At 40.6% G+C, this 17,247-nt stretch overlaps 1 protein-coding gene across 1 annotated transcript in view; it reads left to right on the top strand.

The window, feature by feature from the left end:
• Nucleotides 1-17,247, top strand: part of IL1RAPL2 (interleukin 1 receptor accessory protein like 2) — a gene marked incomplete at both ends in the record, with an annotated part of 354,194 nt that overhangs the window by 181,950 nt on the left and 154,997 nt on the right. The window contains 2 exons of the mRNA XM_080352659.1: nucleotides 6,178-6,364; nucleotides 9,906-10,059. Coding sequence (XP_080208785.1) covers nucleotides 6,178-6,364; nucleotides 9,906-10,059 — 341 coding nt within the window. The remainder of the gene's footprint in view (nucleotides 1-6,177; nucleotides 6,365-9,905; nucleotides 10,060-17,247) is intronic.

Below are 17,247 nucleotides of genomic sequence, written 5' to 3' on the forward strand. Positions count from 1 at the left end.
CTGAATCTTAGGAGAAAAGAAGTACAGAAAGAATAAAAATTCTTAAAGAGTGATGGGTTAGCTTAGGACAAATCCTTTTTCTACTTGAAGGGAATGAGGCCTTGAATGGTACTTCTTTCTGAATTCACAATACAGGCCTCTGTTGGAGGATCAAAGGAAGAAGAGATAATGCATGAACATCAGATTCGTAACATTATACTGTTTTAACACTTTGCTTTCTGAGATTATACTTCCTATTAGGTTGTTTTCTTTTACTAGTAGGATGTTAAAAACCAGTCAGAAATGAGAGGCAACATATGGTTAGGTTTTCTCCATATCATGCATAGGAATTGGTATTAGAATTACAGTTATTATAGCATGGAGCAAGCAGAATACAAGACATGAATATCTGGAGTTGTGCCAAGGCCAGGTACCACACACACACGTACTTCAGAATCACTGCACCTCTTGGCTTGTGGTTCAGGGAGCAGCTACAACATTGCTTGCTGTTGAATTGCTCCTCTTCAGGCATTGCTCACTCACGTTAAGAACTGATATGAAGAAAAAATCCAAAACCTCTGAAGGACCTGTGATTTATAGCCTCTGAGAGTGATTTACACCATAAATGGGAATTTGGTCTTTTCCAATGATCCAAACATGTAGCAGTGCTGGTCACCAAGAAATAAGTTAGCACTTGAATGAAGCCTTGGAAGAGTAAGTACTGATGCATTTGTTGTTAGGAAAGATGTTTTGTGCAATTTGAAAAAAAACCCAACAATAAGAACTTATTTTTTAAGCGGATCACCAAACCATGGCCTCATTGATCTGAGCAAAACAAGCTCAGACACCAGTGAAGCTGCTTGGTAGCTATTATGTGAAGTGTGAAATTTAGACAGGAATAAATTTATAAAATTCTTATGAAGAGAGAGGAAAATAATCAAATGCTCAATTAAGCCTGAAAGCTGATAACAAAGCATATTCTTATAGCAGCTGGAAGTGGATCTGGTGGTGCTTTAATTGCTGTGGACCTTCAGATGGACAAAGGAGGATAGTGGTGCAGTTATTACTGTTATTGCTTTAACTCAGACCAAGCAAAAATGAATGTAAGGGTTAGCCTACACAGTCCCGCAATCAGTATTTCAGTGAGCCATCATTAAAGCAGCCAGAGTGTTTTACTTTACTCTTAACAAACCACCCTCACGAGCAGAAACACAAATGCTGAAGCAAAAAGTGTTTTCCAAAGGTATGTATATTTACTCTAATTTGAATTCAGCCTTAGGACTGATGAATTGTCTTGAATCCAGAACAAGGTGAAAAATAATTTAGGGATTGACACTTCCATTTCAAATGTCCTTCTTACCCATTTGTTTATATCCTCCTTTTTCCCTCTTGTCCTTGCTTCGAAGTCAAGTCAGACTCACAATTTTGCTCACTTTTGTGATGAGACCTGTTAAACTCCCTTGCCTTTCCCTGTGGCTTCCTGTTGGATCCTGAGCTGGCTTCAGTTTGTGATTCAAACCCAATTCCAGATGCCCTGGGGATTACAAATGCCACCACCAGAACCAAGAAAGCTGCTTTGTGAACTCTGGCAAAGCTAAACCCTTCTTCACATTTCCAGTCCAGAGAGTAGGCCCAGTTTATAACTAGTCCCTTGAAACAGTGAATTACAAATGTTAGCTTCAGTGTGAAAACATAAGACCATTAATTTTTTTTCTTTGTACTGTGGAATGATTCTTTCTTTTCTTCCCTCTTCCCATTCCCCATATGACCATTGCTACAATCTATAGAAATGGAAACCATTGGAAATTAACTCCCCTGGAAAATGAATAGTTTGGAAACATTTTGGAGAAGACAAATTATTAAAATACCCACTTTCAGACTCACAGGCTTATTTCTGTTATATGTGGTAACTGGTCTGTCTGTAGTCTGCCAGATTCATTTGGGTTCCAGTGTTCTCTGCTTAAATTCAACTCTTCTTACCTGGCTTCACAATACTGAGATCACCACCTCAAGCCCTCCATCATCATCCTCATCCACATGGAAGATACTTACTTTTTATTCCTTTCAGCCACTGATTCTGACAGCAAAATCCAGATTTGCTATTGTTGTCTCCTGTTCTTTGTGTGTTCCAGCTGTCCTCATTAAAAATGGTCATAGAACCTTTCCTGCCAGTCTGCAAAGTGCTGGGAAGCACTGACCTCCCCCACCAAGCTCCATGATGACCATGTACTGAAAACAAAAGTAGATTCTCCTTTCTATAATTCATAGGGCATCTGTTCAGCTTTTAAAAGAAGAAAAGCAATAAATTTAGGATTCGTGCTAGTCAGTCTTCACATCTTTACAAAAAAATATTTTAAAAGACTCTTAACATAAAAAACTTAAATGCAGCTCATCAAGGAGAGCTGTTGTGGGCACAGAGATCCTGAAAACAACTGGAAAGAACTGGGTCCCTCCCAGCATAGCAGCACCGTGGGCTTCCTGAAGGATCTCTGTAGGTGAGTTCCCATCACATCAGCATCCTGTGTGGTGGCCAGCACCATAATATTCTTGTCTGCTTACCCAGGTGGTAAAAACAGTGCTGTAGTGACTCACGATGCCTTTGAGAGCCCCTTCCAGAGTTCTTCCGCAAGCTGTCACCTTCTAGAGAGCCCCTTCGTGCCCCAGGCCTCACAAGGGAAGGCTGCACGTTCCCATGTGCCAGTGAAACCAAATGCACATTTTTCTGCAAGTTACAGTTTGAATTACAAGGTTTTTTTCTGTGTAGAAAAATTGACTGGTTCTTCATCTACTAATTCCTATGTGAAATGAACATGCTTAATTCTATGGCAGTCTTCTGGGTAAAACAAAGGCAACCTATCTTTTTAGGAAGCTCTTGTCTCACAGCATCTGAGCTGACAGAAAACTGGTAACCGTGGGCACCTCCAAGAAGAAGTTGGCACAGACTGAGTGATGAAGTCCGTACCGTCCTGGGAGCAGCTTGCCTAGCGCAGGGAGGAACGGCTCCTGGCTTCTGCCAACTTCAGCTCCCAGGCTTCTGCCTCAAAATTAAGAAAAACAGTGAGGCTGATTGAAGTGCTGTTTCCTTTTGCACATGACTGAAATATAACTGTTACCCCAAACTGGCTAGATTAAAGGAAAGCTGCTGCTTCATTCACTGGAATTCCTGCAGAAGTTACTCTTTTCTGAAATACAAGCAGTATAATACCAGCTAACGTGAGTGGCTGGTGAAGAAGTATTCATAAAGCTTTCAAGTCTAATGCTGTTGGCTTAGTGAGGGCTTTCTTCATCATGAGCCTGAATAGATTCATTGTCTCCATCATGGAGTGTGAACAAAAGTGATAGTCCTCTCCAGGCACTTAGTTTTCTCAGTTCTACTCAATTCTAATTGTAAATAATGAAAAGAATACTACATTTTTAGACTATGGTTCCAGGAAGCATTTTAAATAGCAGTAGCCTCCAGCACTGTTCAAAATAAAATCTAAATAATGCAAGATTGTTAGCAGAAAACACAGCAGCATTAAATAACACCAAGTAATGGACAACTATTCAAAGCCATTATTCTTGATTAGCCTGGATCATTATTACTGAATGCATGAGACCTTATTTGCACTCAGAAATACTTGTAGTCATTCAGGAAAGTTAAATAGTTGTTACTGATTAATTACTGTTGATTATACTGAGTGGATGTATCAATATTTTTTGAATTTTCAGTGCTGTATTAGGAAGCATTGAAACTTTCCGAATATGTCTTGTTTTCTTCCTACAAATAAAGGTCACCCTTTTCAAAAGCAAGTAGGTTGGGAGGAAGTTGACTTATATTTCCTAAATCATATAAGTATTTCTGAAAATCACACCCCAAATGATGCTTTTTTTTTTTTTTTTTCAGTCCAGAGAACTTTTATTTCTGGTAAAACAATATGATTTGGGTAGTTTGTGAGGATGAGTTTTCTATAGCCTCTCAACTGAGACACATCGTGGCAGTGTGCAAAATGAGCCTTTCCACCCTGAGGTGAGGGGCAGAGAAAATATTCTCCAATCCTATTACATAAATGAATAGGCGGCATTTTGAAGAGAAGGGAGTAAGAAGGGGGAAGTCTGTGGTTCTGCTGAATCTGTAACACTAACGATGCTGAAAACGGGATGTTTCTGAAGATTGCCTGTCGATTTGCCTTGCAAATGTCTCTTTCTGCAAATACCTGCTCATTGCACACCTTTGACAAGAAGCCATTTGCACAGTGTTTTGTCACCGCTTGTTAGCATGAAGCTTAGTGCTGTGATGAAGTGTCCCTATAGACCTTTTTATTTTCTTCCTAACTACAGGCTCGCTTGACAGTGACATGTTCTTGAAACATTGCATAAAAAAAGATTTGTTATGGAGTGTGTTGGATTCTTATTTAAAGAAAAAAGGAATTTAAAGCATTGTCCTGAGTGTAATTGGAGGGAGCAAGCAGCGGGTATCAGCAGTGCCAGGGTTTGACTGGGGGGTCACTTCCCAGGCGCGCAGGGCAGTTTTAGTCTGCCATGCCACCCTCGTGCCTCAGCTAAACCAGTTTGCAGCAGGGCTGCGATGGCAGAGGCGGTGGCAAAGCGGCGATATCTCCTGCAAGACCTCACCACAAATGCCTCAAATGGGAGTCGCTACCCAGCATGTCGGTTTTCCTCCAGGCTTTTTTTGGTTGTGGCGCAGTCGATTAAAATGACAATATGATGCATGATGGGAGGAAGAGCCTCATTATGTTGTTGCTTGTACTTTGTAGTTTGCTTTTATAAAGGACTCTGTTTGCCATCACACCTAATGAAGGGCAGAAGCTGACAGTCTGGCTTGCAGCGATTATGTGCAAAGTGCAAATGCTTCACAGTAACACCACGACAAGCACCAGTTTCGGGTTTTTTATTGTGTGTCTGATAACTCTGTTAAAGTTGCTAGTCTGAAGGAATTTAATTTAATGCTATTTTCATGATCGTGAGTCACAGGAGCTGGGCTCGTTTTGTCTATTCTACCCTGATATTAAGAAAAACTAGGTGTAGCTTGCAACCCACTTGCCTGGTTTTAACTCTTTCAGTCTTCTTTGGGGGTAGCACAGGCGATGGTTTGAAGTGCTAAGGGATGAGATTTTTCAAGATTTTAAGACCAAAATATATCTGTGTAACCACCAGTGCGACTTCTCACGTGTCTGCGCTGAGTGCTGTGCCAGCCGCTGGCCGTGGGGCTGCGGGTCCCTCGGAGGGAGCTGAGGCGCTGCCTTGCACCCGGCACAGCTGGTTCCAGTTGGTTCCAGCAGCCCCAGTGAGGGCACAGCTGAGCCCCTCAACCAGGCTGGCTGCACCTCAGGGAAACCGATTTTAATTTGCAGTTAATTAAGGTATTTTTTTCCAAGTCTGAGTCTGTTTTGCCCATACAGTAGTTCCCAAGTGTTCTCCTTGTCTTTATCTCAACCCATGAGCTTTTTTATCAATTTTCTCCTTTCCAGTCTGTTGAGAAGGAGAGAGAGAGGAGCTGGGTGGCTGACTGGCAGCCAGTCCAGGTTGACCCACAGCCATATAGAATCATAGAATCATTTTGGTTGGAAGAGACCCTTAAGATCATCAAGTCCAACCATAACCTAAATCTAGTGCTAAACCGTGTCCCTAAGAGCCCCATCTACATGTCTTTTGAACACCTCCGGGGATGGTGACTCCACTGCTTTCCTGGGCAGCCTACCACAGATGACATGCTGTAGGATTTTATATAGCAGTTCCTTCAGGGGGGGGAGTTCTTCCCATGTGAAGTGCTTTAACATCCAGCACATAACCCTTCTTCTCACATGTATAGCACTGTGTGCTGGAGTGACATCTCCTGAACGTGGGAGAGGAGGAGTGTGTGTGACACAGAGGAATTGGGACAGTGTATCCTGACCAGCATTTGAGATGCCAACAGGTTTGTGTGTTCATAGACTTGCAAGCTCGAAAGAGCTGCTGTGTTGGGTTAGATCACTTGTCAACAAAATTTCTACAGCATTATTCATAGTAAATCAGAAATGAGCCTTTACATTTTGTAGTAATTCCTCTGTGTTGGAAATGCACAGCATGACAGTCACTATTTGAATGTGTTGCTAAAGTGTTCCTGAAGGTGAGAGCTTAACAAAGAAACTTACTGTGCCTGAACAAGCGTGCTAAAAAGGAGGTATGGTAAATTAAAACATCTTTCCGTCCCTGCAGAAACTCGACATACTGCATGAAGGTGTCCATGTCCTTGACAGTAGCTGAGAATGAATCTGGGCTTTGCTACAACAGCAAGATCAGATATCTGGAAAAATCAGAAGTCACTAAGAGAAAGAAAATCTCCTGTCCTGATATTGAGGATTACAAAACAGCTGGTCAAGAGCCTGATGTGGTGTGGTACAAGGTAACTATTGCTGTCTTATTGCTATTGTGCTGAAACTATACAAAACTTCTCCTGTTTTCAGTCTGAAGCGTACAGATGGCCTTTTCTGAGCTTGCAGTGGTTTGTCTTGGCAAATTATACACATTGTCTTAACTTGGACCAAAGTCTGATGTTTGAAAAGCCATCAGGTGCAACTTGTGGCAAGGAACAACAAAGAAGAAGAGCTGGAAGTCACAGGGGAACAAGAACTAGGCAAGAGGAAGAGTTCAGTGGGGCCTGTGGAAAATAGAGTTTGTATTTTAGGGGTAAAGGCAGAATGAATTTAGGACAAACATAGTTCAGGTAATGGAGACAGAAACACATGAACTAGTTTAATCCTAAATTTTGAGTGCTTGATTTGCTAACCTTAATAACGTTCTTTAAAGATAGTTATTTCGTGTGAAATAAGTAATATGTGTAGAGCTGCACATTCTCTTCCTGCTTAGCAGGTAGCATCAGAAAGGAGCAGTTCTAAAAGCTGTCACCTGTTTCTATTTTTTTACAGAAATCTCACATGTTGTATCTCATAGTAACAAAATGTGTGTCATAACCCACTATTAGTATAAACAAAGGGTTTTTTTTTTTCAGCCTTTGAAGCTGTTTTTCTCAGCATAGGGGCGCGTATCTTCAGTGCTGTTCATACATAAAATATATGTATTCAGTTAAGTCTGACATATTGGAGAAAATAGGGTACCAGAGAGAAACTCTTTCTTGCCCTGTCTACCTAGGTATTGTATTACTGAACACCAGATCATTGGAGATCTTATTTTTTTGCAAGAGAACACTGCAAAAATAGTCTGGCAGGAGTAATCTTCAGCTGTCAAGAAGCACAAGGCAGTCTAAGGAAGATGCCTGTACAACCCCATATCAACGATGCTTTGGGCTGACCAAGAAAGGGAACAGAAGTGTCTTTTTTCCATATACCCACACCTGTTATCTGGGTTGCACACAAAAGTTGTGTGATACTGGGCTGGTGTGTGACAGCTGACTAACAAGTCATCACCGTGGTGAAATTAAACATAATTGATAATGGTGAGACAATCAAATCCAACAGCCTCTTGTCTGGCTTGATAATGAAAAGATACATTAGTGGAACAACCTATTTCATATACCTCCTTATCAAAAAATAACAATAAGGTGCTATCAGTTCAGTTCTTAGACAAAACCTATGTTATCTGGACCTGAGTCAGGAAGCTCAGTAATGTGAAATGTCAATGTAATGCAGAAAGTATACATGGCAGGTTATCCCTTGAAAGTTATTCCTGAAACAGGGTTTTGGAAGAATATTCTAGAGGGTATTATGGTGTTAAGTGTTAATACAAGTCTTCTTATTCGTAAGAGCATAAGTCCAGATTCTAGAAAATAGATAATTACTTGGATTTCAAAATAATATGGTAATTAATGGAGTAACCCCTACAAACTGCAGTGTGGGATTTAAGATCATACTGAGTGAGGGAATGTGTGTAACAAAAAGTAGGTTCCTTCTCCCAAAGAATAAAGTGATATTCAACTTTAGGATCTGACCCTCACTTTCTGAAGAAGGCATCTGTTTCCAGTCATAGCACATGGGATCCTGAAGTTTTTCCCCCTCTACCTTTGTGACTGAGTTTGGCATGTGATCAGCCACCTTCTTGTGTAAATCTGCTCCAGGGGCACTTGGGAGGCAATTCCTTTTCAATATGCTGAAATATTTAGAGAAGATTTTCGTCCAGTGGGAGAGCATAAGTTGTCCAAAATCCAACAGTAGATAAATATCAGGAAGTCCTTGAAATTCCTTCTTTTACCTTTGGTTGAAAAGAGAAATCCTTATGTTCTCAAGAACCTGTCAGTTGGGTGGTAGTTCATAGAATCATAGAATCATTTCAGTTGGAAGAGACCCTCAGGATCATCCAGTCCAACCATAGCCTAACCTAACTCTAGCACTAACCCATGTCCCTAAGAACCTCATCAGAAAGGACAATAATGGTGCAAATTCATGTTCAGGACTCTGCCTTCCAGAAGGCTTCTCTATGTGAAGGGATTAATGAATCTGAGCCAATAATTGCATTAATTTAGAGGGAGTTAACTGTAATTTAAACACGCTCTTAAAATAATTATGCTTGAATAGATTTCCACATGTGCACTCAGTAAGTAATAAAACATTTGCTATGAGGATTTGTTTTAACAGTAATATGAACTTCACTTCTGGCTAGAATTAACACTGCATGAAATATTTATTTCTAGATTTCCACAATTAATGCCATTGATATACATGCAGCACTGTTACACCTCTTAGGACTGTTTTGATTAGACGTATAATGATTTTTTTGAAATAAATGTATGTGTCAAGGCTTGATTGAAAGAATGGGATTTAACAATAAGAGCAGTTTAATGAAATATCAACTGGCAGAGGAAAAATTGCTATTACATCTAGAATGCAGAGTCAATCCATTTCCACCATCTATTTTCTACTACTGGACTGAAGGAAGGGCTGTGAAAATGATTAAAATGTAAGTAAAGGACAAATAGTTGTTATCTACCCTACAAAAAATAGAATTTTTGAGGTGCTGCCACTTAAATTTCATAGAAGGGAAAAAAGCATGATAGTAGACAACTTAATTATTGTGGGGAAAAAAACCTAAAAAATTTGAAATCTCTAAGGAACAAACAGGTTAGAAAAAGAAACTTTCAGATTGTTCTGGCAGGTGAATACAGTGCAAAAGCAGAAGAGAGCAATTAATTGATTCTCTTTTATAGAAATTAGCAGACCTCTGACAGTAGAATCTGGATTGTTTCCACAATAGGAAGACCTGTTAGATTTTTTTGATTGGTTTGTTTCTCAACCAGTGGTGAAAAAGACCACCATAAGGAAACCAGGCTTCCTGAATTCTCCTGCTCACAAAACTGCTGTTGTTCTTCCCATTTTCTTCTCTTGGTACATGGTTCTAGCCTGAGATTGTGTGTAAAATTTGCCTTCAGGCTAACTCTTAACAGGTGTTGCCCTTACCCCCTTCAAACAGAGATGCATTTTAATGGTCCATCCTAAAGTAGAGGTCTTGGCAGTTGTTCATCATTAAAAAGAGAAGATACTTAACCATTTCTTCAGGGCACCATGTGTTAAACACAGCTTATGTGATACAGTGGGAATCACTGAACCTTAAAAATATTTCTGTTTAATTTCTGTCTTCAAATTAATTCCAATTTCAGATCTCTGTGCTTTCTGAAATTATATTTGAATTGCAAAATATATTGAGATGGTTGTTTACTTATGTAGGAAAAAATTCTTCATGGAAGGGGTTGTCAGGCTTTGGAACAGGCTGCCCAGGGCAGTGGTGGAGTCACCATCCCTGGAGGGGTTTAAAAGGTGCATAGGGTTCTTAGGGACATGGGTTAGTGCTAGAGATATGTTAGGTTGTGGTTGGACTGGATGGTCCTGAGGGTCTCTTCCAACTGAAATGATTTTATGAGACCAAAAATGTGATTAGGCAACACTGTTTTATGTCGTATAAGCTGAGTAATTTTTGCAATGAATTTTTTTCTGCAGGAATGTAAGCCAAAAATGTGGAGAAGCGTTGTAATTCAGAAGGGGAATACTCTGTTAATACAAGAAGTCCAGGAAGAAGATGGAGGAAATTATACTTGTGAACTAAAGTTTGAAGGCAAACTTATACGAAGAACAGTTGAATTGAAGGTTACTGGTAAGAATCTTTGTGCTATGCCAATAGAAAAAAACAAAGCTTTGCAGTAATAAGAAAAAGTGGTTTTCACATGTCAGTGAAGATATTTGATAGAAGTCCCGAGCAAATCTCAATAGCTGAGCAGTCCCAAAGTAGTGTAAATTTACATCAAGATCTTATAAAATTCCACAGAAGACTACTTCTACCATTTGCTCTGTGCAAAACCTGGACATGATGGTTATAAAGCAAAAGGCAGAGCAGACCTTAGTCCTCCCAACATGCTGGGAGTAATTCAGACTCCAGTTTTTGTCTTCATTGCTAAACAGATGAAAGGTTGACTCAATCTCTAAAACAGGCTTTTGGTGACATTTGTCCTAGAATAGAACACAGCCAAAAGAGGCATCTTGAGTTTTTTGTTGTTTGTGTGGTACATGTTTTGGGTTTGGTGGTTTTGGGGGTTTTTGTTTGTTTGTTTGTTTTGTTGTTGTAGTTTTGTTTTGTCTTTGAGGGATTATTCTATTGTTTTGAGCTTTGTTTTAATTTATGAGGTCAATTTCTCTAGTCTAGGGTTTGGCTTTAGTGAAGCGTGTGGCATAACCTGATCCAAGATCGAAGTTAGGGTTATTGGACTGTCAGGGGGAAAGTAACCTTCCTTACAAGAGGACATACATTGTATGTCTCTGAATCCATGTAGTAATCTACTGGCCAACAGTATTTTTCTGTCTCTTGATGTCAGAAACGAATGGGTAAAAAAGTGTTGTTTACTAATATATTCCTGATCCCTTTCCATTCCACTCTGCAGTATGACATCTGTAATTAGTATTTTGCCTTCAGTGTCTGTGGAACTTTGCAAGTATCTGAAAACATATGGGATTTTTTTCAGCATTTCACGCAAAACCATATAAACAAATAGTTGGGTGTTTTCCCATCTGTGTTTTGACATACTGGTTAAAAGGGGGTCCTACTTGAAGTAGTGATAAGTAGAATTCTACTTTCTTATATCAAAATTAATTAGTCGATACGATATTTCTAGTATGTTCTTGAAATACAATTGTTCCCTTTATTTTGAGTGAAATCCAGTTTTCTATTCTTATCATTATTCCTCTTTTAAATGAGTTCTTTTCCCTGTGTGTGCCAGATTAATATATCATGTGATTCTCGATTGTCCATTTTGCCCATGGACTTGTCTCTAACGTATTGATTTGACCTACCTGACCCCAGACCTGTCAAATGAAGATATAATACCTGCCTTGTGGATAGTTGCTATCCTAGGTAGCATGCTGGTCTTCAACCAGAATATGAACTAAGTTTGACAAAGTGAAAATGAGATGCATCTAATTCAATTCCCTATGATGGATATTCTTTAGATAGCAGATATTCTGTGCTCTCCCTCTCATCATGACCTTGCTAGAACTCATGTGTTCTCTTTGTTATTTGAACAGTGTGGTATATTCATACTTCACAATTTAGTGAATTTGACCTAAACTAACTGTAGTATGTATTAAAGTTATTTGTTTTATTAAAATGTTTATGATCTGAATTATAAAAACTGTAAATATGGAATATGCAAGCATTCACCTTTTTGTTGAATGCTTGAGAACCAGGAGATTGTTCTCCTTGTAATTTGGTGTGAAATTCATATTAAATCGCACTTTCTTTAGTTTATAAAATCACATATTTTAGTAAAGACCTTTTCCAGATCTGAGTGTTTGGGAGATGTATCTGATGTTATGTGTTTGCTGGTTTAATCTCTCTAGACACCTGGAATAGGCCGGTAAGTTTATGTAGATGATGACATGAAAGTATGGATTAGAACTAAGAATGTAATACATAGAACCATGTAAGCATATTATCTTATAACTTGTTGTTTCACCAAGTTTCTCCTGTTTCTGTTTTGTCTCAGTTTGTGAATTTTATATGCATGTGGGTTTAGATGTTTATGGAGGAGAGGTCAAAGAAAACTCACACAAGGAACAGGAGAGGATGACTTGTGTTCTGTGGCTGGCCACATTGGGTGGAGGGTCCTGAGGCAGATCAGATCACAGGCTGGAAGCAGGTACATGACACACTCAGGGACGTTGAAGAATATGTCTCATGGGAGGAAGAAGGCAAACTACATAATGGTGTAGTCGTTGATACATCCTGAGAATTTGCTTTCCCTGGGGCTAGAGCAAATCTGGGTTGGAGGCTTCTCTGGACATCATCCTGTCTAACTCCCAGCTCAAGCAGAATCAGCTACAGCAGGCTGCCCTGGATTGTACTCAATCGGATTTTGACTATGCCTGAGAATACAGACTCCCCAGAATCTCTGGACAAGGCTGTCACTGTGTTCATCAGCCCTTGCAGTAAAAAAATATTTTTCTTATGTTTAAACAGAATTTGTTCTATTTCAGTTTGTGTGCCCATTGCCTCTTACTCTTTCACTGGGCACCACTGAAAACAGTCTGGATCCATCTTCGTTATATCTTCCCACCAGGTGATTATACGCATGGGTAAGATTCCCATGAGCCTTCTTTTCTACAGACCAACCCACTCCAGCTCCCTCGGCCTCTTCTCATATAATAGATACTCCAGTCCCTTAATCAGCTTTGTGGCCCGTCATAGACTCATTCCAGTATGCCCATGTCTTTCTTGTGGTGCACTGGGCCACATTATTCACCTCTCTGAAAACAGAGTTCTCATCAAAATACTGTACCAGGAGGAGCGGGGGTGAGACCAGAGCTCAGACAGCTGGAACTGCTCATCTTCACCAGTATGTGCTAGCATTGATTTTAAAGGCTTACCAGCAGAGCTGTGGTAGAATTGTCTCTGCCAGCCTGCTTAGCAGATACGGAGAAAAGGATCTTGCCTACTATTTTCTTCTGCAGGAACTTTCTATTGCTGTTACTTATTAACATGCCTGAATTGGCATTTATTGGCAAGTGGCTGAGCTGCTCTGTCAATACAGATTTTGAAAAGCAAGACCTTGTTGGCCACTGCTAGCAGCCATGGTAACCTGAAATTGTCATTAAAGAGTTATTCTGAAAGTGAAACAGGCAACTCCATGTCCCCCTTAAGCAAGGAGAGCTGCACTGCCATAGGGAGAGAGGAGGTCAGGCTAGATTCCCTGTAGTCTTTCAGGCGTTTGCTGAAGTACACAATGCTTGCGGTACCAGTTGAGTCAATTAAGTTATTTAAGTTATCTCTTGATCATAGGACAAGGATCTTTCCTTTATAAAGTTGCATCAAATCTGGTACATGAGGTTTTTAGTCCTTTTTGGAGATTCTCGTAGTTATGGAAGTGACACTATGAAATAACTGATATTCATAGGTAAATGCTATATGGGCATCTAAGGAGTGAAACTTGAAATCAGAATAAAGGCAGTGCTGACGTAACAGAAGTTGGAAAAATGGAAAGCTTCAGGAAAATTTGAAGGTGCAGGAGCCAGAAGCACCATTTTAACTTCTTGTTAGAAAAGGTAATAAGAAGAGTTAAATGTATCCAAGACTAATGCAGCACACCTTTACTGAAGATGTGGTCCCACAAGGCAGCCTGATCAAATTTAATTGCAGATGAGAGCAGTGGTGGACTAAGCGAGGAATGACTGTGTATTTGATATTCATATTAGTGTTGCTTAAGCATTTGTTTCAGGTATCATTTGCTAGATAAGACTTTAAATCAGGGGCAAAGCCCTGCTCTTATTAGTTAGTTATCCAGTGGTTATTAAAGCGAACTTCTTGTGCCGCAGTGTCGGGGCCGTTGCCTGAGCGGCTGTGACTGTGCCATGAGCTGCAGGGACAGCACGTGCCGGTCCTTGGGCACTGCTTTCCAGCCTTGCATCCTCACTTTTGCAGACCCAAACAGAGGATCTCAGTGGCTCAGTTAGAGGTAGAAGGGGAGGTCCTATTCCTTCTCTTCTTCATGTGACTAAATCATGATCTTAGCTACTATGACATAATTTGTAAGGAAACATTTCTGGAGTCATAGATAGAACCTGAAAGCCATCAGTGTAACACCTGGCCACAATAAGACAGAGACATCTGAGTTGTATTAGGAGAATGAACAGACCACAAAACAAACAGGTTAAATGGCATTTGTAGACAGAGGTAGTTGGACTACAACTGGCTGGCAATATTATCATATGGCTTTGATGGTTAAGGTACAAGCAAGTGTGATTAAGATGATAAAAGGCTTGAGAGACTGTACTTCTTTGAGGCTATAAGGAAAAAGCTTGCAGCCTAGAATATATTCAGAAAATATTTTGACACAAAGTATTTATAGAGACAAAATCCTGAGCTACAATACAGCACTAATGAGCAGTGCCTAAATCGTGGTGTTTGGGTGCATTTAACAATAATAGATTGTCAACAAACCAGCTTTTTCATCACTGGTTCTTCATGGGTTTGTTATATTATGCAGACAGATGTGAAACAAGTCTTGTCAGCCTTTTTTGCTGAAGAAACATGACAACAGTGTTATCTCTTAGCAAGTAACATGTAACTCTGCAATTTCTGCGAAGAAAAAAAAAAGTATATTTCACTTTGCCTCTTGATAGTTTTGTTGTGAACAAACAAGTGAGATTAGAAACTGTGATCCAGGGTTCTAAAACCTAAAAATGTAACAGAAACTCAGTTTTTAATTACATAACAAATTAGAGTGCACACACATAGAAAAAAAATGAACATAGTAATATAAAGTTACACACAAGCAACAATATCAGAATGTATTGGTTTTTAATAAAATTACAGATATTCAGGAATTTCAGAAATCACAAGCTTTTTAATGAGTATTGTTAAGTGCCTGTGTTTATTGAAGAAAATGATACTATTCAGATAAAAAGAGAAAACAAAAACATTGAAAGTCATGGGTTTTTTTGAAAGGTGATTTAGGCAGCCTCCTGCTTTCCCCAGCCCTGCCAGCCAGGCTGCTCTGTCTGATAGACAGCAATGTCTCAATGGCTTTTGGGATGAAAAGGTGCGATTGAGAAAATACTTGCTATGTTTACCTGCTGCTTCAGCACTCTTTTTTTTAGTCTTGAAACACTGGTCTTGTAGGGAAACAGGGTTGGAAGAATATGTTGGAGGTTGAGGGAAGGGTGACCCCCCCCCAGAAAGGGGCAAGCCCGGCTCTCATGGGTGGCCCAGATGTCCCCTGGCAGGTGGGGCTGTCTTGCAGTGGCATGTTTTTCCACGGATAGTTTTGCTAGTGGGAGACATTGACTTGTTCTTTCTATTCCCTGTGAAAAGAGGTGATTTGTGAACTTGTACTGCTGAATTATTTTCCACTTTGACAGCAGAAGGTGGCCATCTGACCAACTTCATAAACTGCTGGTGATGGATTGGAGTGACATGCAGGAATTACTGGACCACTCTGTCCAGCAGCCCTGTCCTCCAAGTTTCTTTCAACCTCTATTCTGTCATATTCTTCATAGGCTGCTAAAATGCCTGACTGTTCCTAAAAGTCATTTATGCAGCAATATTTGTTTTGACCGTCATAAATGACAAATTATTCCACATGGCTACATGAATTGAATGATTCTGCCTGAATTCATTCTTTGCTCATAGTTTTTCAATTAAATTGTTTCAAATCTCATTACATCGCTCACTTTTCAAATTACACCTGCTGCTAGATTTTGTGTGTTTGGGACCCCTTTATTAGCACAGGCAGTTGATGGTGCTTTGCTGTTGTTAAGCCAAGGGGTGAATTGGGTTTAAAAATGCAAACAATTAGTCATACTCTCCAGCAGCTCTAGGGACATGCAGAGACAAGCTGCCACAGAATAAGTGAGGGTCTGAGCTAGAGGTATATCCACTATTTAGTGGTAGTTGCTTTTCTGCACATTTTTAATCCTCTGTAAGTTGGGTATGCTTTTTTACATTACAGTATCACAGTATCACAGTATGTTCTGGATTGGAAGGGACCTCAAAAGATCATCTAGTGCAATCCCCCTGCTGGAGCAGGAACGCCTAAGTGAGGTTGCACAGGAACATGTCCAGGTGGGTCTTGAATGTCTCCAGAGAAGGAGACTCCACAACCCCCCTGGGCAGCCTGTTCCAGTGCTCTGTCACCCTTACTGAGAAGAAGTGTTTTCTCAAATTTAAGTGGAACCTCTTGTGTTCCAGCTTGATCCCATTGCCCCTTGTCCTATCATTGTTTGCCAACGAGAAGAGCCTGGCTCCATCCTCATGGCACTCACCTTTTATATATTTATAAACATTAATAAGGTCACCCCTCAGTCTCCTCTTCTCCAGACTAAAGAGACCCAGCTCCCTCAGCCTTTCCTCATAAGGGAGATGCTCCACTCCCTTAATCATCTTGGTTGCCCTACGCTGGACCCTCTCTAGCAGTTCCTTGTCCTTCTTGAACTGAGGGGCCCAGAACTGGACACAATATTCCAGATGGGGTCTCACCAGGGCAGAGCAGAGGGGAAGGAGGACCTCTCTTGATCTACTAACCACCCCCCTTCTAATACATCCCAGGATGCCATTGGCCTTCCTGGCCACAAGGGCACAGTGCTGGCTCATGGTCATCCTGTTGTCCACCAGGATCCCCAGGTCCCTTTCCCCTACACTGCTCTCTAATATGTAATTTCCCAACCGATACTGGAACCTGCGGTTGTTCCTGCCCAGATGCAGGACTCTACACTTTTCCTTGTTAAATTTCATTAGGTTATTCCCCGCCCAACTCTCCAGCCTGTCTAGGTCTCGCTGGATGGCAGCACAGCCTTCTGGCATGTCAGCCACTCCTCCCAGCTTAGTGTCATCAGCAAACTTGCTGATAGTACACTCTATTCCCTCGTCTAAGTCGTTAATGAATATATTGAATAATACTGGCCCCAGTACTGACCCCTGAGGTACTCCACTAGATACTGGCCTCCAACTAGACTCCGCACCATTGACTACCACTCTCTGGCTTCTCTCCTTAAGCCAGTTTGCAACCCACCTCACTACTCTATTGTCTAGACCACACCTCTGCAACTTAGCAACTAGGATGCTGTGGGAGACTGTGTCAAAGGCTTTACTGAAGTCAAGGTAGACCACATCCACGGCTCTGCCATCATCCATCCACCTTGTAACATTATCATAAAAGGCTATGAGGTTGGTCAAGCATGACTTACCCTTGGTAAAGCCATGCTGACTGCCCCTAATAACCTTCTTATCCTTGATATGCCTTGAGATAGCACCAAGGATAAGTTGTTCCATTACTTTCCCAGGGACAGAGGTGAGGCT

This window comes from Nesoenas mayeri, assembly GCF_963082525.1.
Source record: "Nesoenas mayeri genome assembly, chromosome: 13".
NCBI lineage: Eukaryota > Metazoa > Chordata > Aves > Columbiformes > Columbidae > Nesoenas > Nesoenas mayeri.